This window comes from Rhynchophorus ferrugineus, unplaced genomic scaffold (genome assembly GCF_030347505.1).
Source record: "Rhynchophorus ferrugineus isolate W39M unplaced genomic scaffold, kcgeb_rfMv2 rfM10, whole genome shotgun sequence".
In the NCBI taxonomy this organism is placed as follows: Eukaryota; Metazoa; Arthropoda; class Insecta; order Coleoptera; family Curculionidae; genus Rhynchophorus; species Rhynchophorus ferrugineus.
This window is the reverse complement of record NW_027472589.1, coordinates 1,918,078-1,941,697: the sequence shown is the minus strand read 5'-3', so window position 1 is coordinate 1,941,697 and position 23,620 is coordinate 1,918,078. Positions and strand designations below refer to the sequence as shown.

The 23,620-nt window shown below is 34.6% G+C and overlaps 3 protein-coding genes across 3 annotated transcripts in view; 1 reads left to right on the top strand and 2 right to left on the bottom strand.

Annotated features, from left to right (window-relative positions):
- Positions 1-3,235: 3,235 nt before the first annotated feature.
- Positions 3,236-6,528, bottom strand: LOC143203692 (uncharacterized). The gene is made up of 2 exons (XM_076415936.1): positions 6,364-6,528; positions 3,236-6,299 (listed from the first exon to the last, which is right to left on the bottom strand). Exons 1-2 carry the CDS (start codon positions 6,370-6,372, stop codon positions 3,300-3,302), a joined length of 3,009 nt encoding a protein of 1,002 aa, XP_076272051.1. The 5' UTR covers positions 6,373-6,528; the 3' UTR covers positions 3,236-3,299.
- A 6,775-nt stretch (positions 6,529-13,303) lies between these two features.
- Positions 13,304-16,338, top strand: LOC143203857 (uncharacterized). Its single transcript, XM_076416169.1, has 4 exons — positions 13,304-13,319; positions 13,398-13,537; positions 15,458-15,596; positions 15,741-16,338. The coding sequence occupies exons 1-4, from the start codon at positions 13,304-13,306 to the stop codon at positions 16,313-16,315; spliced, it is 870 nt and encodes a 289-aa protein (XP_076272284.1). The 3' UTR covers positions 16,316-16,338.
- A 412-nt stretch (positions 16,339-16,750) lies between these two features.
- Positions 16,751-23,620, bottom strand: part of LOC143203743 (uncharacterized) — a 120,054-nt gene continuing 113,184 nt past the window's right edge. Inside the window, exons 5-6 of the mRNA XM_076416003.1 lie at positions 19,731-19,932; positions 16,751-18,609 (exon numbers count right to left, since the gene is read on the bottom strand). Of these exons, the coding sequence (XP_076272118.1) occupies positions 18,421-18,609; positions 19,731-19,932 (391 nt within the window). The 3' untranslated portion in view covers positions 16,751-18,420. The remainder of the gene's footprint in view (positions 18,610-19,730; positions 19,933-23,620) is intronic.

Below are 23,620 nucleotides of genomic sequence, written 5' to 3'. Positions count from 1 at the left end.
GGGACAAATCGTACTACAAATATGGTATCGAAGAGTTGGAGGGTCGCTATAATCAGTGTATCACCCCTGAAGGGAATTATGTTGAATAAAAAAACTAATTTTGCCAAAAAAATTTGTTTTACTATGGTAGGCCGAGGACTTTTCAATTGGTCAAGAGATGTCTCAATTCTTTCATGCGGTCATGTTCATCAGATATTAAACTCAATTTACAGCAAAAATGCGGAAATATTAAAGGCCATATGAAGAATATCTTGATAAATTATAACGTACAATGATATTCTCACAGTAAAGCTTCGGATTGACAACAAAAAAAACCCTCAGAAGTAATTTACCATCCTTATTATAACTTCGGTAATGACTATTAGCTAACTTTATGACAAAATAAACATAAATATTATCGATAACCATAAATCATCCTCTTAAAATTCAGTTCTTCTTATTCTACGGCTATTAAAGATCTATTGATTTATACCTGTGGGTTAGAAAGTGCAGGAATGTCTTCAATATCGCCAGAAAAGAGAAAGGACTAAGATATTATTAAATATTTCGTATTGGTAATTGAATGATGTGACCGTAGATCTATAAATATCAAAACTAATTGTTAATAAATTTAATTTAAAATAATATTGTTCCTGACTAATGGAAAATGAAAAACAATAAACCGCATTAAACAGACAATGATAAAGAGTAGTTTTTTGGACTTGCAAGTGTCTTGCTTGCAGTAAATCCATCATCATCATCAGTTCTTTTCTTTTTAATCGACTTCAAAAAGGAGGAGGTTCTATGTTCGGCTGCGGTGGCTACGAATCAAACCTATGGTCAACCGAATCAAACCGTTTTGGGGGGGAGGTGGGAAATCAAGGGAAAACCTCAAAAGTCAAAAAATATTGGTGTACAATATTATTACTGAACTGATTTTGAACGCTGAACGTTAACTCAACTGGTATGGTGTAATGGCTGTCAATTCTCAACAGGGCAGCAATTTTTTTATTCTAATTTTATTGGAACATTTATCGGAACATAGCGGACCCCACGGATTGAAACGTTCCTTATTTTCAATTATTCTTTCTTCATTCCTATTTTTTCTCATACAGGCAGTACTTTTACTTGGGCTATCCATTGTAATAATTTATAAAATAACTGCGTAATTCATTGAGTAAATATCTAACACTGAAAAGAGAAAAACAAAATATGTTTAACCGACTTCAATAAATAAATAAGGTACTCACTAAAAAGTAAAAATGAATGAATCTTATATTTTTAACAGAAAAAAGTGTTTTAGAATAAAATATGTACACAATAATCGTTGTAATAACTAAATAAAAATAAACAACTGTTTCCAGACTTTTACACGCGACAGAAAAGATCTGAAAAGAGGGAAAATGGTTTAGCCGTAGTTTATAGTTTATCTTCCAGGTCATTTGACATCAGCTTTCAAATCTTGAAACTAAAATCGACAATTGGTCTAAGACGGATCAGCACCACCATAAATTTCTAAAGGTGTTTGATGGCCTTTCCATAATTAGCGTCTATATACACTAAATAATTCAATAATATTATATGAAAAATTGTTAAATTATATAGAGAAACATCAAAACAAAAATAAATAGACAGATTAGTTTAAGATATTACTTTATCATAAATTATTACCATCCAAGCACAATATCATCGATTACCTCCCAGAATGTATAGGTCTATCTCATCCTCGGGCCTTTTTATGGATTTTAATAATATATATTTGAGTTCCTGTTGAATTTACAGGGTTTCATTCTTCAAAGAAAATAAAAAGTCAGTCATCTGATGTATTGATACAAACTACATTCAACCAGAATGTATGAACACCTGACAGTTTTCATGCATCAACTTGGAGTTGTTCACATAGGTTGAAATCTTTAAGAAGAAACTTCTTTACTTCCTACAACTTGATTTCTATGTGTCTGTTTTTTACAATTTGTTTTCTTCTGTCCACGTCCAAAAAGAAATATATATAAATATATATATATATATATATATATATATAAAAACAAACTGTAGAAAACAGAATTAAAACAGAAAACACATTAAAATTATATTGTGTTGCTTTGGACAATCTATAAACCTAGACACTCTAAATTTAATCAAAATCAGTAACAATTTACAATCTGAAGACCTGAAAAGTATGCATTAGAATAATTTCTCAAAGAAACACGGAACACAAAGGCAACGCAAGAAAAAAAATCAAAAGGAAAAGGAACCCTGAAGAATATTCTTACCACATATAAAGGAAATCATGAAAAATCCAAAAACGCAATATTGAAATGATATATTAAAACACACATAGAGAAATATCAACACAATCTTCCCAACTCTTAAGAAAAAATAGTACAGAAAGTCTAGAAAATATATGGTAAGGCATTTAAATCAAGTTCAACTAGTCCTGAAGATGTAATTCTGTTGAAACGTCGTCACGACAACAATGTTCCTTTTAAGGACCATACGAAGATTTATAGATAAACATAATCAATTATTATCGAACTTATTAATCATGTCGAAACATAAACGAATCCTTTCATTAGACACAATGAACCATTGCTGCAACTACTAATTACCGGCATACACGATAAGGATCTCCATTATAGGCGTTTATGTAAAAATTTGGCAATATACAATTGGACACGCAAGAAAATTACCTTTGGTAGTACATATAGTTATGGCGATCACGATTAGATAACATTAAAACAAGACGATTACAAAGAACATCATCAAATAAGTCGTCAAAGAGCTTATTATCAATAACCTTAATATCACTACTTCGACCGTAACAAGTTATATAATATCTTAAATAACTTTTGAATATCATCCATGTTGGTCTGCCATCTAACGGTCACTGAATGAGTTAAAGTAGTTGTTGGTATTGGAAACCAGTAAATAGCAGATGATTAATACGCGTTATCGTCACTAGATAGAGCAGTACACAATTCCTTTTTAAATATTTAATATATCAAAAAAGAACTGTAATAATTAACATAGTGGTCTTGTTGAATCATGTTACGAAATATTTACAGAATCAAGCACTAATTAACCCATGATTATTCAATGAGAATAGAAATATATAAATGTAAACAATACGCCAAATTAGCGTAATTGTTTCGCTATACATTTTTCTCATCATGGAGAAGTGATGCAATTAAAACGATTGTACAGTATCTGTTAACTAACCATGTAAAAGCAGATTAAAAAAACACATTATCTAATTAAAAATGCCTCTTTTATTAGTCAGAGTATCCAAAAGGATTTTTTATTTTACAACTATATTACATTTAATATACGTAACCGCCGTTCTCATCAACGGCTTGTTCCGGTACTGGAGTTGATCCGGAATAGCTTCCGGATACTCTGAAGAATTCTTTCTTGTGAATACTGGATCCGGGAACGCCTGGAGAACCGGCAGGTCCTTGATTAAGGCCGGTCCCGAAACCACCGCTTCCCTTAAGCGCTCCGTAGCCAGGAAGGGAAGATACAGATGCTCCAGATCCTTGATTGCCGCCATATCCTGAACCTGCGCCGTGATCTTGACTTCCAGAACTGCCAAAACCAGTCCCGGAAGCTCCTGAACCTTGTTGCTGACTACCAGATCCACCAAATCCAATCCCGGATGATCCTGAGCCTTGGGTTCCACTGTATCCGGATCCGGAACCATGTTGTTGACTTCCAGCGCTTCCGAATCCAGTGCCGGAAGGTCCTGAACTTTGACCGGCTCCATATCCAGATCCTGAACCTTGTTGCTTGCTACCTGATCCACCAAATCCAAGCCCGGATGATCCTGAGCCTTGGGTTCCACTGTATCCGGATCCGGAACCATGTTGTTGACTTCCAGCGCTTCCGAATCCAGTGCCAGAAGATCCTGCACCTTGACCGGCTCCATATCCAGATCCTGAACCTTGTTGCTTGCTACCTTTTCCACCAAATCCAAGCCCGGATGATCCTGAGCCTTGGGTTCCACTGTATCCGGATCCGGAACCATGTTGTTGACTTCCAGCGCTTCCGAAACCAGTGCCAGAAGATCCTACACCTTGACCGGTTCCATATCCAGAACCTGAACCTTGTTGCTTGTTACCTGATCCAACAAATCCAAGCCCGGATGATCCTGAGCCTTGCGCTCCACTGTATCCGGATCCGGAACCATGTTGTTGACTTCCAGCGCTTCCGAATCCAGTGCCAGAAGATCCTGCACCTTGACCGGCTCCATATCCAGATCCAGACCCTAGTTGCTGGCTACCTGACCCGCCAAATCCAAGCCCGGATGATCCTGAGCCTTGGGCTCCACTGTATCCGGATCCGGAACCATGTTGTTGACTTCCAGCGCTTCCGAAACCAGTGCCAGAAGATCCTGCACCTTGACCGGCTCCATATCCAGATCCAGAACCTTGTTGCTGGCTACCTGATCCACCATATCCAAGCCCGGATGATCCTGAGCCTTGGGTTCCACTGTATCCAGATCCAGGACCATGTTGTTGACTTTCACCGCTTCCAAAACCAGTTCCAGAAGTTCCCGATCCTTGACTAGGTCCATAGCTATATCCGGAACCATGTTGTTGGCTGCCAGCGGCTCCAATACCGCTTCCGGAAGCTGCTGATCCTTGGCCAGCTGCATATCCAGATCCAGGGCCGTGTTGTTGGCTACCAGACCCACCGAAACCAGATCCTGGTGCTCCCGAAGCACCACTTCCACTGAATCCAGTTCCAGAGGCGTGTTGTTGGCTACCAGTGACTCCAAAAGCTCCCGATCCTTGACCAGCACCGTAGCCAGGTTTACCGGAATGGCTAGAACCAGATCCAAACTGTTGATTAGAATCCGAGCTGGAACCTGGTCCAGACAATCCTGGAGCGCCTGGAACAGATTGGCTGGTAAAGGAAGAATATTGTGAGAATGAAGATGAACCTGGAGCACCAGAGTTTACACCAGAAACACCGAATTGGCCTTGAGGTTGGCCTTGAATACTTTCGGTTTTGCTGTAAGTGTATCCAGATTTTGGACCAGACATTTGAGAACCTCCAAAAGCACCAGATGGCGAAGAAGGTTGATTGTGGACGCCACTGGATGATCCTTGTGTCCCAATAGTAGATTTTTGACCAAACGCGGACCCAGAAGGTCCAGTGCTTGACCCAGAAGTACCGAAAGATGGTACAGCTCCATTAGATTGGCCTGATATAGGGGCTAAGTATTTATTAGACTTTCCAGGGAACTGACTTTTGGTAAATGGCGAGCCAGATCCTGTTCCAGATGCTTGGGCACCAGCAGAAAATCCGGAGCCAGCTGGTCTACTAGGCACTTGTGAACCGAAGCCAGATTTCTGATTAAAAGCAGACCCAGGGGACGTACCTAACCCAGAGAGACTGGAAGATGGCGAAGATCCACTTTGTTGATTTGGAAGAGGTGCTAAATATTTGTTAGAACTGCCAGATGAACCAAATCCTGATGGCTGGCTTGGTTGACCTGATGATTTCCCAAAACCGGAGGAAAATCCGAATCCGGAAGGTTGAGAAGGATAACCACTAGATTTTTGGGTAAAGGTCGAGCTGAAGGAGGAGGGCCCTGATGGGTATTGAGGCGCGCCGGCAGCCTTTGATCCAAAAGTAGTACCGGGTTGTGTTGGTGAACCTGCACCCAAAGAGGAATGAGTTTGGAAACCGAATGATCCGGATGGCTGTTGTGGAGCACCAGAGGATTTTTGTGCAAAGGTGGAACTGAATCCAAACGGCCCAGGGGTACTTGGGCCTACGGAACCAAGAGATCCAACAGGTTGTTGTGGCGAGCCAGACGATTTTTGCGTAAAACTGGATCCAAATCCGGATGATCCGGAAGATTTTGGACCTTGCGCTCCATAATATCCTTGTGAAGTACCCGGGGATGCTTGGGTGGAGGTAGAACTTAATCCAAACTGTCCAGGTGCACCAGAAGCTTGAGATCCTGCGAATCCAGATTGAGATGGGCCGGATAATTTGGGACCTTGAACTCCAAACGATCCTGTTGGCTGTTGTGGGAAGCCAGAAGATTTTTGGGTAAAAGTCGAAGTGAACCCGAATTGTCCAGGTGCCTTCGGAGATCCGAAGGATCCTGAATCCGATGGTCCTAGAGCTTTGGGACCTTGTGCTCCGAAAGATCCAGATGGTCCGCCAGGTCCTGAGCTGGTTTTAGGAGCTGACAATCCAGCGTCGAAGGACTTAGTGTGCACTGGTCTACTATGTGGAGGCAAATACTCCAAGTTTTCCAGTTTGTCGCATTGAACGGCGCCAATGGCGACTAAAGCAACGATAAACTGAAAGAACATAATGATTCAAGCCATTTTGATACTAGATTATTAAATAGAAATCGATACTTACCAATCTCATGGTGACCAGACTACCCAGAGTACTCGCAGGTAGCAAAATGAAGACAGAACTGGTCTGATAACAACCCGCATTAGCCAGACTATTTTTATACGCGAAAAGATGTCGTCTCCCCCCAATTTCGATCTTTTTTTGCCATCAATGTTTTATTGAATATTAATTAGAAGTATTTGGAAGCTTTTAAAAAACCTCCACATATAGACGACGTACAGTGTCTAGAAAAAAAATCAAATATTAAAAGATCGTGACTATCTTTAACCTTTATTGTCGAAGAGGATGCGCGCAGACATTTTTTCTACCTTGATATGAGTATTAGTATTAGTTCTGATTAGTGCTTGTTTCGGTACAACAAAACAGGGATGGGTTTATATACTTGAAGGATTTTTTCAATTAGAAATAAACATGTAATGTGAAATAAATATATATATATATATATATATATATATATATATATATATATATATGTATATATGTCCATATGTATATAGACCTATATATTTCCTCCCTTTCCTTTATGTCCATTTTTATTTATTATTATCATAATATCATTATCATATTTAATAAATATTAATAATTGTTTTAATGGCATATGAATATATATATATATATATATATATATATATATATATATATATATATATATATATGAAAATCTAGGTTTATGATACTATATCCATGGTAATTTTTAGAATATTTCATTACCAATATATTTGTGTCATTTATTATACATCATAGATAACTTTTATTATAAAAAATAAAATAATTTTTTACTTAGTAGTTTGAACCAAAAATTTTTAGATATCAAATAAACGAAATTTAAAAGATATGTTAATATATAAGTTCTTTTTTTCCATTTTTATTTATTATTTTAATTATAAAATATAAAAAAATGAGATTACTTTATAACATATATAGTCAGTGCTTTCTCTATAACAAATATTTTGATAACTTTTGAGTGTTCAAATTATTAACAACAAAACTATTGTAGAGAAATTATTTATATGTTAAACTAATTATACATATTCAAACTATTTAAAAACATTGAAGTCAACCCAATTTTCCGATAATACCGTCCTGTAAATTATGAACGAAAAAAATACGTATGAATCGAAAAAATTTCAATATTATCTAACAATCATTATCCATCATCTGGTAGTACTACAAAGTGTCTATAAATAATCGCTTATGCTCATGAATGAAAAACTCACCGTAATTCAACGAAGATTAGTGATTATTATATAAATTTTTTCACGCATATGTGACTATAAATCCGCTATTAATCACCAAACCATAATAAATACAAATATATATATATATATATATATATATATATATATATATATATATATATATATATATATATAAATGGTTTCGCGGATGTTATATATGGCAGTAATTTTTTCACACTTTTGCTCTTTGTTAATTTACACATTATTATCTCATAATTTTAACATCGCATAATTTCAATCAATTTTCATTGCACTTGAACTTGAACTATGCAACATGAAACCAATACAGTAAAATATTGTTAAATTATTAAGATAATACATTTTAATTAAAAATGAAAATCTGAGACATTCCGAAATGTGACAAGCAAAAATCAAAAATAAATTCCAGTCACATAATAATTAAAATAAGCGATGCAAAGAAAAAAATGTAATAACAAATTAATTTTGTTACTATAAATAAATAACTCTTACTGTTAGTAAATTTCACCAGTTTTAAGTCAACAAGATTTAAATAAAATGAAAAATAAAACATCTATACCACAAAGGTCTTGTTAAATTTTATAATGTAAATCAATAATCAAAATTTAATTTTAGAAAATCCCGGAAAATTAAGATCAGACGTTTGAAAATCTCCATGGAAATCACCATCATTTCTTGGCTTTTACTCCACACTTTGTATCACCTTTGAATATTATACTTTATTTATTATAAATTATAATAACATCAATAACTGTGTTTGAATTTATTTAGTGTTAGTGTCATTCAACCGTTGAGGTTGTTAATCGAATGTAGTAGGTAGACAAAACCAAATTTAAATAATAAGTAATTACAGAGTAACTATTTTTATATAAACTGTATAAACTATAGGTTTTATAAAAAAACATTATACTACCATCCCATTCAATGAAAAATTCTCTATAATTCCTGTAATTTTCATTAACCTACGATTATTTGAACAGAAATGGCAGCAAAAAAAATTGAAAATGGTATAAAGTTGCAAAATTTGAAAACTATATACATGGAAAAAGTACTAAACCTTTTTACCTCTCGGATAATTATTAAAAAATACAATTCTCTGAGGCGAAATAAACTAAAATTTCAACTAATTTGCTTTAGAATTAATATGCAATGTGATAAAATTATATTCAGCTTAAATAATATGTTAGGTAACTAAATAACATCTTTATATTTCTATAGGAAGAACAGTCAATAACTCCTGCACTTGTTTTTCGGTATATCTATAACGACAAACAAGACTATAAATCACGTCCGCCTTTTTCTGGTCAGGTGTATTTTTGTCAATAATGAAAAATATTAAATAAATCGACTGATTCGACTGAGCATAGCGAAAGGGGGCGCCTTTCTAATAGCATCAACCTTTTGCGGCGTCTGGACTGATTCACCCTTCCTTGGCCATGATCTTTGCTGATGATATCGCAGTGATCGAGATCCTTGCTCCGTATCATCTATATAATGGAGCTTCTCCACTGAATCGATGAGGTATTAAATAGTTTGATACGTTTGATTGACATAAATGGTAAAGCATTTTATATCAGACACGGTTTCATGTGATATATCTATATATCTTTAATTATTTATTATAGAAATCTATTAAATTAACACTAATAAGCTATTTGCTTTTCTCCTGACCTGTTATGGTTTTACAATTACAAGGTACATATTTTACGATAGACATTAGGGCTAATATATATGTCAGTATATTTAATAAGTTTTACTTATAACTTCACTGAACTAGATCAAATGGTTTGACTCTCCATAATCTTCTGACTAAGCCATTATTATCTGAGAACTGGAGAACCTCAACATTGATGTGCTGATGGAGCTTCTGTTCGTGTCTTTGATAAGTTTATTGACAGTTTATACCTCCAGATTGTAATGCAGATAGTTCTTACGAAGGTACAATGGATTTTCACTACTATATACATGGAAAAAGTGATGGAATTTTTTTAACTGCCGCATAAAGACAAAACTCTCGAACTATATAGGATGTGGAATAAAAGAAAATATACCTTGCATCGTATAACTTTTAAAAAAAGCTTGTATAAAAAATTATAATACCTTTTAATTTAACATAAAATTCTCTATAATCCCTGCAATTTTAATTCATCCGTGATTGTTTGAACCAAAACAACACCAAAGAATAAAAATCACTGCTGAATGATTGGAATTTAGATCAAAGGTTTCCTCAGTTTTTTTTTGTTATAAAAGAGTCATCTAACAGGTCTAAAGTTTTCTCTAGATTAGTGGGTCAATAAATTGGTTTTATTGTTGACATTTAGCTTCATCTTAGTTTAGCAGTTGTTTTGTTGTGATAAAATAACTTTATTTGTATTTTTGGCGTTGAAATAGTAGTTTCAAATCACTGAAAGCACTCACCACTAGGATATCATAAAGCAGCAGCACCATGAGCCACCCTAAGAGTTTTGGTAAGCCTTGGGAACTGATTACCTTATATAAAAACAGGAAAAATCAAGAATATCCTAAAAAATAAATGTTTAATGAATCACAATAACTTAATCTTTAATTCTATAAGATTAAATATCAAAAACATTCAATAGAATACTGCAAATTATTGGTAGAACTTGTAGTATTTAATTTACCACCAATTCAAAACGATTTCATTGAGTTCGTGATAATTAAATATGATATTAAACAGATCATAGCGAAATTCTAAACATTTCGTGATATTTTGCAACCTATTTAACCATTATAACGATATAGTTACTTTGTATCAACGACTACCATACACTAATGATGAAAATCTATAGATATACCATCAGCAAATTCAACAAAAACGCGATAATTACGCTACCGACTGAAAGAAAGTCGTACATCATCATTAAAACATCATTACTGCATCTGTCGAAATATCAATCTAGATTAACAACTGACGCGAAGGATTGTGACGAGCAATTTGCGATATACCAATCAATTGTGTAATTTTTAAAGATGTTCAATCGGTGGCGGTCATCGCTGATCTAAATTTGCTCAAGCTAACACGGGCCCAGAGCGCTCCTGCGATCTTCAGGAGACTGATTACGAAACCTGGTTACAGAATGATTGAGAATTGATGACCGTTGGGTTTATTTTTGATTATTACCCGATACAGGCATAATCAATTAACAAAGAAGCGTTTTCTTCATTAGTTAAATTGATATTGTTATATAACCAAAACCACATTAGGATTATTAGAAAAGATTATTTATTTTTTGCTATAATTAATTTTAGGTAATTTTATTTTCTTATTAATTTTTTAATAGCTTGACTTTTCTGTTCTACATCATTGCAATGTTTAGTGTTTTATTATCAATCTTCTATACTTCTTATATATAGTCCGTTCAATAAAACAGTGAACTCACGTCATCTAAATTGATGCCGAAAAAACGTCATAATATTCCGGCATTAACTCTGAGTTTTAGTTCATTTTCGCTCTGACATAGCAATTGGGTTGTGATTTATTATATTTACATTGAACTCTTTTCCACGCCACCTACCAGGCAGAGTTCTAGGCCCATTTTTTTATTTAGTGGTGTCCCCCGGAGGCCGAATCCACCTGATTAACAATTGTATATCCAAGTAAGATATTTCACTTTCGTAAGAAAGCATATTTACGTTTTACTCTTAGTTTTTGTTTCCTTCGGTACAGTATTTCCTTGTGAAGTCATTTTGATATCACTGTATTTATCCTTAGTTTGTTCTCTTACTGCCTCTATACATACGACGGTCACTATTTATATTTAGGGAATTGGCGAAATGACTAAGCAAGATCGTCATGTCACCTATTGTGAGATTGAGGCATCCCTAAGCATTAGTTCCACATATATGCCATTTTACATGAATACTTATCTGTGCGAAAGTTATTTTCGCGTTGGATCCCACACAATTTGATAATCGCTTAAAAAAAAGGCTCGTGACGATTGGTGCAAAGAAATGCGTAAGAAATTCAATAGTGGTGCTTCGAAAGACGTTTATAAAATCGTGACAGGTGACGAATCATGAATATATTCGTATGAGTCCGAAAGTAAGCAGCAGTCGACTGGGTGTTCCAAGATGAACCAAATCCAACAAAAGTTGTTCGCGCACGAAGCACTTCAAAGAAAATGGTGGCCTGTTTCTTCGGGAAAATTGGTCATATTGCAACAGTGCCTCTAGAGGATCGTAAAAGAGTAAATTCTTATTGGCACACGACCATTTGTTTGTCAGAAGTCTTCGGTGAAATAAGGAAAACAGACAAGAGACGCCGGATTGTTCTTCATCATGACAGTCAGAGCTCTCACACATCGGCTCAAACAAGAGGCATACATTTGACAGCTGTTGAATCATTAGTTTGTGAATTATAGCATTTTGAGTGAAGCAACTTTTGTTATTGTGAAAAAAATGGAAAATAAGGAATTTCGCGTGTTGATAAAATATTGCTTTATGAAGGAAAAAAATACAGTTGAAACAAAAACTTAGCTTGATGCCGATTTCCGGACACTGGGCCAGGAAAATCAACCATCAAGGATTAGTATGCTAAGTTTAGACGTGGTGAAATGAGCACCGAAGACGGTGAACGCTGTGGACGCCCAAAAGAGGTTGTTACCGAAGAAAACATTTAGAAAATGCACAAAATGATTTTGAATGACCGTAAATTGAAGTTGAATGAATTAGCAGAAACTCTAAAGATATCAACTGAACGTGTACATCATATCATTCACCAATATTTGGGTATGAGAAAGCTCTGTGCAAAGTGGGTGCCGCGCGAGCTCACTTTTGACCAAAAACAACGACGAGTTGATGATTCGGAGCAGTGTTTGAAGATGATCAAGCGTAATAAACCTGAGTTTTGCATCGATATGCGACAATGGATGAAATATGGCTCCATCATTTCACTCTGAAGTCCAATCGACAGTCATCCGAGTGGACTGCACATGATGAACCCGCTCCAAAGCGTGGGAAAACGCAACAGTCGGCTGGCAAGTTTATGGCGTCTGTATTTTGGAATTCGCATGGAATAATTTTCATTGACCACCTTGAAAAAGGAAGGACCATCAACAGCAACCATTACGTGGCGTTATTGGACCGTTTGAAGAACGGAATCGCCGAAGAACGGCCGCATTTGAAGAAAAAGAAAGTGCTACTTCATCAAGACAATGCACCGTGTCACAAGTCAGTGAAAACGATGGCAAAAATCCATGAATTGGGCTTCGAATTGCTTCTTCGTCCTCCGTATTCTCCAGATCTAGCCCGAAGAGGTGATAGCCGAAACTGAGGCCTATTTTGAAGCAAAGGACAAATCGTACTACAAAAATGGTATCGAAAAGTTGGAGGGTCGTTATAATCAGTGTATCACCCTTGGAGGGAATTATGTTGAATAATAAAAACTAATTTTCCCAAAAATGTGTTTTACTATGGTAGGCCGGGGACTTCTCAATTGACCTGTTACATATCACCATTTTAATACATATAACAATATTTTTTATGAAACGTTAAAAATAAGAAATGTTATAAAACGAATAGCGATTACATCTGAAAAGAAACAGCCTACCATCGACCTAGCTACCGATTACGCGTCTCGGCACCACATAATAACCATCACAATCAACAAAAAGAAATTGTTTCACACACACACACAGACACATACAGGCAAATAAACGTCATATCATTAGAACGAAGATCTGAAGACGCGATAGAAGAACGTCTTCATGTCTTCATCCGATGGTAAATATCAAGTTCAGCCGAAATCATGAGGCCATAGATAAAAGCCACGACCAATTAGGGTCCTTTCAATGTAATTAGGTCAGTTTGGTGGGACATCAGACGTTCTGCGTATAAAAAGAATGGTCTATATTGACGAAATCATCAGTTCAACAGTGCTTACGGTGGTGCTCTCACGGTACAGTCTTCAGATTCTTCGTAACGAACGCACAATGCATAAAGTGAGTGATACATATATTCGGCGTTGTCAGTACATATTATTGTATTCTCGAAATTGTTCGAATCGGTTTTAAAACGATTACCCAGCCGTGTAAAGCCGGACGTGTAAATTAAAAAGATCATTACTGAGTTAAATCCGTTTATTTCTTGATCAAATTAAAGTTAAAACCTATATCAATACTCAGAATCTCTACGATTTTAATCAATATTGGTTTTAAATAGTTTTTATATTAATTATTAATAAGATTTTTTAAATTAGCTACATCTATATAGCAAGGCGAGTACGGGATTAATACATCAGTATGTATTTGCCAAATTAAAATAAAACTAAACTAGTTAATCTAGAGTTAAGAGAAACACTTATAACACTGTACAAGTTCGTGTGGTTTGGTTGGCTTCAATCTTCTGATTTCCTGCGTATTGTCCAAATCTTGGATAACTTCGTAAATCCATTTGATTTCGAGATCAGCGTGCAGCTCTTCGTTGGATACGTAACGATAAGCATTGGTAATTAATCGTAGAATAATTAATCGTAGAACTTTGTTTTGGCAGCGTTGTTTTACTAGTTGGTTTGATGCCTTAGTGCAACCCCATATTTACACCCCATAGGTATAAATTGGCTTTATGATTGACTGATAACGCAATCTCTTTGGTTCTAAGTTTAGATGAGAGTATCTTGCGACTAACTAGTACACAGATGCTTGATTTTCAGTCTTGATCGGAGTGATTGCGAAGTACTTAACCGATTCTGCTTGAGAAATCGGATATCCGTCAAGCGATGTAATTAGATTTTTGTCATTTCGCCGCAACTAAAAATTAACATGAACAGATTTGGAGCTGTTAGGCTGTATTTTTCAGGCTCTAATCCATTTTTAGATCTTGTTGACTGCCACTTCTACAGGCTTATATACAGGCAGCCATATATCTTTTTCCATGGTAACTCTGTCGTCGGCAAATGTTCCAAGTACTGTTTCTTTTGTTGTGGGGACAGCAGCAGCGTAAAACAGATACAGGAGTGATTTCAAGATATTAACCCGGGAAATTCTAGCCGAAATAGGTTTAACTATTGAGAATACCCCTTCATTTGAGGCTCATGACAATACTTACGTAGTAGCAATTTGCTCATCTTGTATATTAGTTCTAAACGCCATACCAGGTTAAAATTTTGCGAGAAACCCATTAGAGAATATTGCAGGGCTGCAATTGCTTGTAGTATTTTGTAGTTTGTAGTTTGTATTGCAGTATTTCTTTTCTTCAAGTACCTTTTCAACAACCGCTGCACTCAACGCTTTACTATAAGTATCTTATTTTTCAACATATCCTTCATATTTTGTAACCAAATTATCAGATCTAAACTGCGAAAATCAACATTTATATAATTTGACCACAGATGACTCACAATCTCGCTTATATTTTATTTTAACGAACATCTAACGTTATTTGGTGTCTTGAAGATGAATTAGGTGATTATTATGCATGCGGTACCAGGTCTCTAGCACTTTAATTAATCCTACTTGTAAAGGCTTCATGTTAACTATAAATTAGCTTCAGTTACATATCTTTATCTGTCTTTATAGTAAAGTTGATTCAGTGTCCTTATAAATTAATTATATTCAATGGTATTAAAAAATATTTTACTCTGTATTAAGTTAACCAAACAATAAACATAATTGTTAATATAATGAATAAGGAGGAAAATTTTAAACATTTTAAATGGTCAAAATAACTGAAACCTAAACATATTATTTCTCTTTAGTTCTGCTAATTTCAAATTTCCCACGAGCTATACCTATTGGGCAATTGTTTTTGTAATATTATCTTTGCCATCTACAGTGCGTACATGACCATTAAACAATTTTGGGAACAATAGGTTACGTACCTAACCCATTGTTAACAATGATTCATAATATGTCTCATTTCAGATAATTGTATCTCTGGCCTTGATCGGCTACGTGACATGCGCCAGCCTGGACCATCTTCAGTACCTGCCTCCTCAGGCTAGAGGCAATCAGGGCGGCCCTGACGCCAATCAACCATTCCCCGCCCCCGCCGCACCCGCAGGTAAGGACATCCACTGAAAATCGACAATTCCTTCGATATGATCAGCGATTAAGATTTATCACTGCCATCTGTTGGTCGTAATGTTAATTTGATGGTTCCAAATTGTAACTCCCAATATTTTATGAGGTTTCTTATCGATCCCAGGTCACTCGCCCAACGGAGGAGCCCCAGGATCCCAACAGGGACCATCTGGTGCTTCTCACGGACCCCATGGACCTGCAGGACCCGGCCAACAAAGATCCCCACTCGCCGACGTCCCAATCTTAAGGCTAGAATCCGAAAATCCTGGTGATGGTTCTTACCGATACGCTTACGAAACCGGTAACGGTATCGCCGCCCAAGAAGAGGGTTCCGCCCAAGCCGGATGGACCAGGGCTCACGGTTCCTACCAATTCACCTCCCCCGAGGGGCAGAACTTCGAGGTCACCTACACCGCTGATGAAAACGGTTACGTGCCACAAGGAGCCCATCTGCCCACTCCTCCACCAATCCCAGAAGAGATCCTCAAATCTCTGGAGATAATCAAGCAGGCCGCTGCCGAGGGACGTCTTGAAGGACAATACCACCCCGAAGGTGATGACGGTCAATACCGCGAAGGACAACACTATGAAAATTCCAACGGTTTCCCTTCTCAGAACGGTAATCAACAAAATTTCCCTGGAAATAATGGGGAACAAGGACAACAACCCGTAGGTAACAACGGCGGCTATCAGTACTAAAAATCAAACATGTAAATAAGACACAAAGTATTTAATAAACTTTATTTTTGATATAAAAAGCTATATTTTATTCATATTATGTATCTGTAGTTGCCTAAAGTTGGATATAATTTCAATAACATATCACTAAAACATACAATATTCTTCAATGTTTCCATAGAAATAATGTAGAACAAATTAGCAATGACAATAATCCTACCTGTAAATGATATAAAATGTATTTAAAATTTTTAATTTTTGTTGTGTATATTTAGTTGTCTAACGACATATTTGAATTACCCAGTTATAAATAACAGATGTCAGCACCAAGCCGACGATTACCAATTGTTTTTAAATATGTTTTTAACAGTTTTATAATAAAAGTACATGGTTTGTGAGTGATTCAATACAAATACAAGAGAAAAAAAGGTAGGGAATCATCAAAAAAACCAATTATTTACTTCACAAGTTATTTTTAATGGAGTACTATCATAGCATTTTGGTATACAAATAAATTTATCTTTATATTACAATATAATACATAAAAACTAAACGTATATCCAATAGAAAAGACAAGTGTGTATAACTGCGAATTAGCTAATTCATTTTCCGTCAATTGATAAAAAAACTATTATAAAAAAATGGTCACTGTTTATAAATGAGGTCTTGCGTTCAACGATTTCGCCTCATGAACAGGAGTTTTAGTTAGAAAATTGGTTAGATTACTAAAACTAATAAAAATTACACAGTCTACTAAGAAAAAAATAAGAATAAATTTTTTATACATCGTATTTTAAAGCATTATAAGCTGCATGTACATAATATCCAACAAAATGTAATTGAGTGATCTTATGTCCTAAAAATATTCTTATTTATGATTTTATATTTATATATATATACTCATATATCATCTGTGTTTCAGCATTTATTAATATAATACAATAGAAAGGGGCCTGTTGAGAGATATTTGTATCGGCACCCCTACAAAGATATTTTATTTGTATAGTGCATTGTGAGTTTTCTAGAAATTTCATTTATTTCTTAAACTTTTTTTGTACAATAATATATGAAACAGTAACAGTGGTAATATAATTAGGTATATAAAAGACAGTTAAAAGTTTGCAGGCTGGTCCGATAATTTCATACAATATACATAACATGTAATTTATAGAAAATAAATAGGAATTATAGGTTTTATAGGTTTCTCTATTGTCCTAGATATTCTCACAGAATATTTAGTCAATATCGGTTAAGGTATTCATGGAATGTAACATTCCTATCTATTTCTTCTCTTTTTTTTTGACTAGATTATCCACTTTGACTAAGTTCCACCTGATTATATATAATCAGGCTTGCAAAAACTAGCTTAAATTTCAAAAACTTACAGTTAAATATGATTAAATATTATAGTAAATCGTAAATGGTTAATTTTTTTTTTGAGATTTTTTACCACATTAACACATCCTAAAGTATAAAAGTTAATAGTATAAGAACGAACCGGCAAACTTTATGATGTCTTGTATGTTGAAATTGTTCTTATGGTGATTGAAAATAATTAATATTGAAAAGCACATACTTTTATAGAGTTTTTTTTGTTCTTAATCGACTAAAATAATCCTATCCTGTCTGTTTTCCATTTTCCATTCACCAATTCGAAAAATCACCCGCATTTTTTTTAGGAAACTATTACAATATTTCTGGGATGAAGCAATTTTGATTTTCTCCAATTTCTAATTATAACAACGAATGTGAATTTGGTATAATAAAGTCCAAGGTATAAAAAGAATTGGTTATTGTTTAAATTAGTCTCATAATACCCCAATCATTTAAATAGAAACAATAAGAAATAGTGTGGCATCTCACTATCGCGACAGTTTATACAAAAATACTTCTTTATATATATTAATTTCCATTTTTAATGAGTTTTGTGTGGGATTTTGGTTTTTGATCGGATTCTGCTCGGTAGTGGTACCGACGAAAGACCTTACTTCAGCGCGTATTGCCAGCAATCTCAGTCAATTGAACCGCTTTGATCAAAAATCAAAATCGCGTCAGCAGCGTCGTACTACGTCGTATGTTTTTTGTTTTGTTTTGTTTTGAACCCAAGGCGTCATCTATTGTCCACTTTAGGATATCACACAGCACTTGCACTTTCCCTTCTTCTTGATCGTCACGTGCTCCACTTGACCGGCGTCTGCGTCCGGCTTCAGGGTGCTACGTTGGACGTCGACCTGGCCTGGAGCGGCCGTCTTCTCGGTGGTACCATTGGTCTTCGATTGGTTCGTTGGAGTAGCGTTTAGAGCAGTTGCGGTTTGCTGTAACGTAGAAAAATGTTTACTATTTATTGTTGATGAACCATACAATGATGATAATGATGAACCCCATATATATCTCTTAATGAAGAGCGTCTTTCTTTATCTCTGTATCTTTTTTTATCTCACTCAATCTCCCTCTGTTACTCTCAAATAGAAGAAATACTGGCAAATTCTGATCTTCATATCAAGATTGATAGATAAATGACTTGGTGCTGGTATTCAGTCACATTATTACTCATGAAAATAGTTGGTTACAAGTTTAAAACTATTGTTCCCTTCGTCTTCTTCTTTTGATTGATAATATAAAAATTAATCAAATATCTACATTATTATAATTACTATATTAATCACAAAATATTAAAACTTTGGTTTATCTCAGGCATCTTTTCTTCACATTTTTACTGAAAACAGTCGTGTAAGAGTTACAACTGTTGTTTTTTCGTCATTGTTTATAAAATAATCATATTATGAAAAATACGTTTATATCTATGGAGCATAGAAATCGTTTATTTTTTGAACTTCTTTCGATTAATAATATAAAAATTAATTGAATATCGATTATAGTCACTATATTGGTCACAAAATATTAAAACTTCGGTTTTTGTGAGAAATATTTTTTTACCCTTTCAATAGCTTGAAGGCATATTTGCAGAAATTGTTATTTTTAAAAATAGCTGTGTTACTGTGTTATTAACAGTTACAACTGTTGTTTTTTGGTCTTTTTTGTCATAATATTCGTATCAAAATACATCAGAATAATTAGAGTATTCTTATTCATCAAAGTATCAGTTGTAATTAATTCAAATACAAACTGAACAAAATATCAATACTTACGTAAGATGTGAAGCTTATTAAGGTAGTTATTTTTTGTTGGTTTCAGCATTATATATATAAATTTTAAAAAAATTGTTTGAACTTAAAAAAATATTTATATTGAAAAAATTAATTGTATATATATAATATTAAAACGTTGGTTCGTTCTTAACATAGATATTGTCTTCTAACAGTTGTTTTTTAGATTAATTAACAGTTTTAAACAGTTACCTATATAATGACTATAAGAGGGTATGTATGACAGTGATCAAAATCAAATCTGTATCCTAGAGGCTATGGAGTCTTACCTTTTTAGGCGAAGGCGCATCGTGAGCATCCAACCCCGTGTGGTTTTGCACCGGAGAGCCGTCCTCGGTGGGGAGGGGCGGCGCCTGACTATCGGGGGTGGGAGTTATGGGCTTCCCCCCTTTGATTAACTCGACTATCTCGTCGGCCTCCCTCGAGAGGTCGCCACCGGGGCGGAAAGGATTATCCCAGCCGCTTTCGGTGCTGCAAATCAAGGAAAAAATCGAATAAATCACTTATACATATACGGGGTGTCGTGAAATATTGACCAAGGAAAAATTAATTCGCGTTTTTCGGTATTTCTTGAAATGTTACGCGTTGTACTTTCGAGTTACGTTACTTTTAAGTTACATCAAATATAAGCATCGGTCACATAGTCCAGAGTTTACTCCATCTGACTTTTATTTATTTTTATGATTTTACGAAACTTTTTGGCAAATAAACGGTTCCATTTCGAACAAAATGCTAAGAACGTGGAAAACCTGCGGAGGAAATAGGTTAATGGGCTTGGTTTTAGTTATTTTGCGGCACGGTCATGACACGTCCCAGTTCCAGAATTATTCTGTCGCCTGGCAAGCGTCGATTCGAGCTGGGCGGTTTCGTTTATGTTTAATCCATAATTTTTCGTCTTTTTACTCGTTTTTTTTAACAAGTAACGAGTTGGAACTATTTTTAGAGCGCCACAAAAATACTATTACGATTTTCCGCCATGCGGAACATTCTGAGGGTTTTATTATTGCTTTAATTGTAGCTAGGTTTTAACTAGGATCGTTTTTACTGGATTATATATTCCGTTATTAAGTTTCGTGAAGCAAATCAAGATTACGCTCATGTAGATTAAATAATTTTATTAAAAAAATACCAACACCTGGATATGATCAAGGGTTTTGTGTTTTTCTTCTAACTTTAACGTATCTAAAGATAGACTGATGAAAATATCAGTACTTATGTAAAATCTGATGCTTAATAAGCTGGTAAAATTATTTTCCCTTGATTATTATAGTTTCTAAAATATAGTACTCTAGAATCTAGTAGAAACCATAGGAAATATATTCTAGTTTCGAACATTTTAATTGCAAGGCTCCTCCACATATATAAAATAAAAGGATACATAATTTATTGTACATAGTCATCAATTTTGGGTTAATAAAGACTGTATTTCAAGGCCTTGGAGTGTTCCCAAATCCGAGTGTTTCAAGATCAAAGTGTATTACTAGAATTTTACTCAGATGTAAAGAATAAGTCTCTCATAAATTGTAAGAAAAGTTACTCAAATGTGGCTTCAAAAAAGCTCGCAAATAAACAAGTCGAAAAGAACTAGCAGGATTTATACACAAAATTTCCAAGTTCTGGAAGAACCTACTAGATATGGAAAGCCGGCGATTATCTTTTTTATTATCACTCTTCGTTCGACTCTTTATACTGACCCTTTAGAAATTGAACATGTTCTTCTAAAAAGTGTCGAACTTCTTATCATTTTACGATGGTGGTTCTATTAGGTGTATACATGGACGAACCAATAGATTAAACAATGTTTTCCCTAAGATTGATAGTGACAGTGATCTTAAAAACATTATACGTGAAGAACATTCATAAGTTCGTCGACATAAGTATTAGTGCCAGAAAAAACGGGATATGGTTTTGGATTATCATCGAATAAATTTAAAAAAATAACGGTACAAGCTCTAGGACATATCGTAGTCGACTGTGGAACAAAAATTCATTCCAAGGCGACTTGATTGAAGAGAAAATTCTATACTTTAATAAAAACTATTAAGATCGACATTTTAGTTTAATTTTTCTTTAAATATCAGCCGTTTCGGTAACAAAATAAACATCATCAGGACAGTAAGATGGTAACTATATTTCATACATACCCGTCATCTTCTTTGGGGACCTTAACAACATAATACAACACCCCTCCGTGAGATGGATTGTTTGATATAACTTCCGGTACTGCCATTTTAACACTATCCTGTCTTATTTCGTATTTAATTCGTCGGTTTTCACTAAAAGCTCGACATAACACACACGGTATTAAGAGTCATCGGTTTCAACGCTGTGCAAAGAACATTAATCGATATATTCGAGGCTCGTAAGGTCGTGAAGGAAGAAAAAGTCAAGATATCTGTGGTACCTTAACTTTCCCTTCGACTATCGGTACTGAGTTAATTCCGAGCTTATTCTAATGTGTAATTTCGCTTTCTACGCCTTCGACGGCCCGGCCATCTATGGTACCGCGCCGGGTACTACCCATCGGTGGCCGTATACGGACGAATGTTTGACGTGACTTTATTTTAACGCTGTATATGTTGTCACATCGTTACGTAAGCCGCAATTGTGACATAGATATGTGTGTATGTGTACTGATGTCGTTTATTATGGTATGGAGGTCGTAAACTGAAGCTGTATCTTACTTCAGCGCGAGAATAATCCTTAACTAGCCGGCACATCGATGAACATTTGGTTTACATCGTGGTTTTGATGCCGGTTTTGGTAAAATATCAAGGTTGCCTTGAAGACGTGGATTTATTGTATTTTTTTGTTCGTATGCGTTCGAAAAATGTTTTAATATACCAAAGGTTCGAGTTAATTTTACGTGTTCAAAGTTTATTTAAGTGTTGGCATTCTTCCCCACATATACTCATGAAAAATTCCGCGTCTTTACCATGTCATCGATATTATCTTGTAATTCCACTTCAAACAAACATCAACTTATGAAAATGACAGCAGATATGCAAAATTTGACGTGTAATAAGAAGCTGAAGTTATTTAATGATTATTTTATTATATTTAATTATTTAATGAAGTCGTTGATTATCTTTTTGAAAGAATTGTTTATACTTTAATTTTGTTGATATTTCAAGATAATATTGTTTCGTTTTTCTCCTATCTTTAGTAGGAACAAACATACACTGATGACAATGTCGGTAGTTATGCAAAATGTAATGCTTAACAAGATGGTGATATCGGTTTTTTCTCGAACCCTTATACTGTTTAAAATAGGGGACTAATTTATGTTTTGCAAAAAATTGTTTTATTAAACTTTATTTTTTTGTCACATGAAAGTTTCAGTTCATTTGGAGATCTAACATTTTTTCCCATACATATACTCAAGAAAATTGTGGATTTCTTATCACCAAAAACATTATTTGGATGATGAAATCGTTTTTTCTCGGATACTTATATTTTTTAAAACCGAAAACTTTATCTTTTTTGTCACAAAAAAACATTCTTTAGATATTAAAACTGAATACTTTAATTTTTTCTCGTAATATTCATGCAATATCAAGGTTTCAGTTCATTGGGGACCTTATACTTTTTCCATACATATACACAAGAAAATTGTTGATTTTAAGCCTTTTTCAGACTTTTTCTTCTAACTTTAACAGAAACGAAGGTATACTGATGAAAATGTTAGTACTTGTGTAAAATTTAATGCTTCATAAGATGGTAAAATCGTTTTTCCCCCAATATCTATATATGGGATTAATTTTAAGTTTTTTACGAAAAATTGTTTAAACTAGAGTTTAAACTAAAAATTTTACTGATAACTCGGAAAATATTTGGAAAATAATAAATCTAAAGAAAGATTATGATAGTCCTCACCATAATATTCATGGGACATTGAAGTTTCAGTTCACATGTAAAATTTCCATTTTTTTTTTTTCATTTTTTCTGTGTTTTTTTTTCTAAGAAATTGACAATTTTAGGCAATTTTCAGACTTTTTATTATGTTTCCGGTTTAAACAAATAATAATATACACATACATACGTAATAAAACCTAAACTAAAGAGCCACTTCAAAGTTTAGTCCAGAACGACCGAAATCGCGATGATATCAAAGCAGTCGAATTTTTTTCGACGGGTTAGGATCATCGTCCGTTATAGA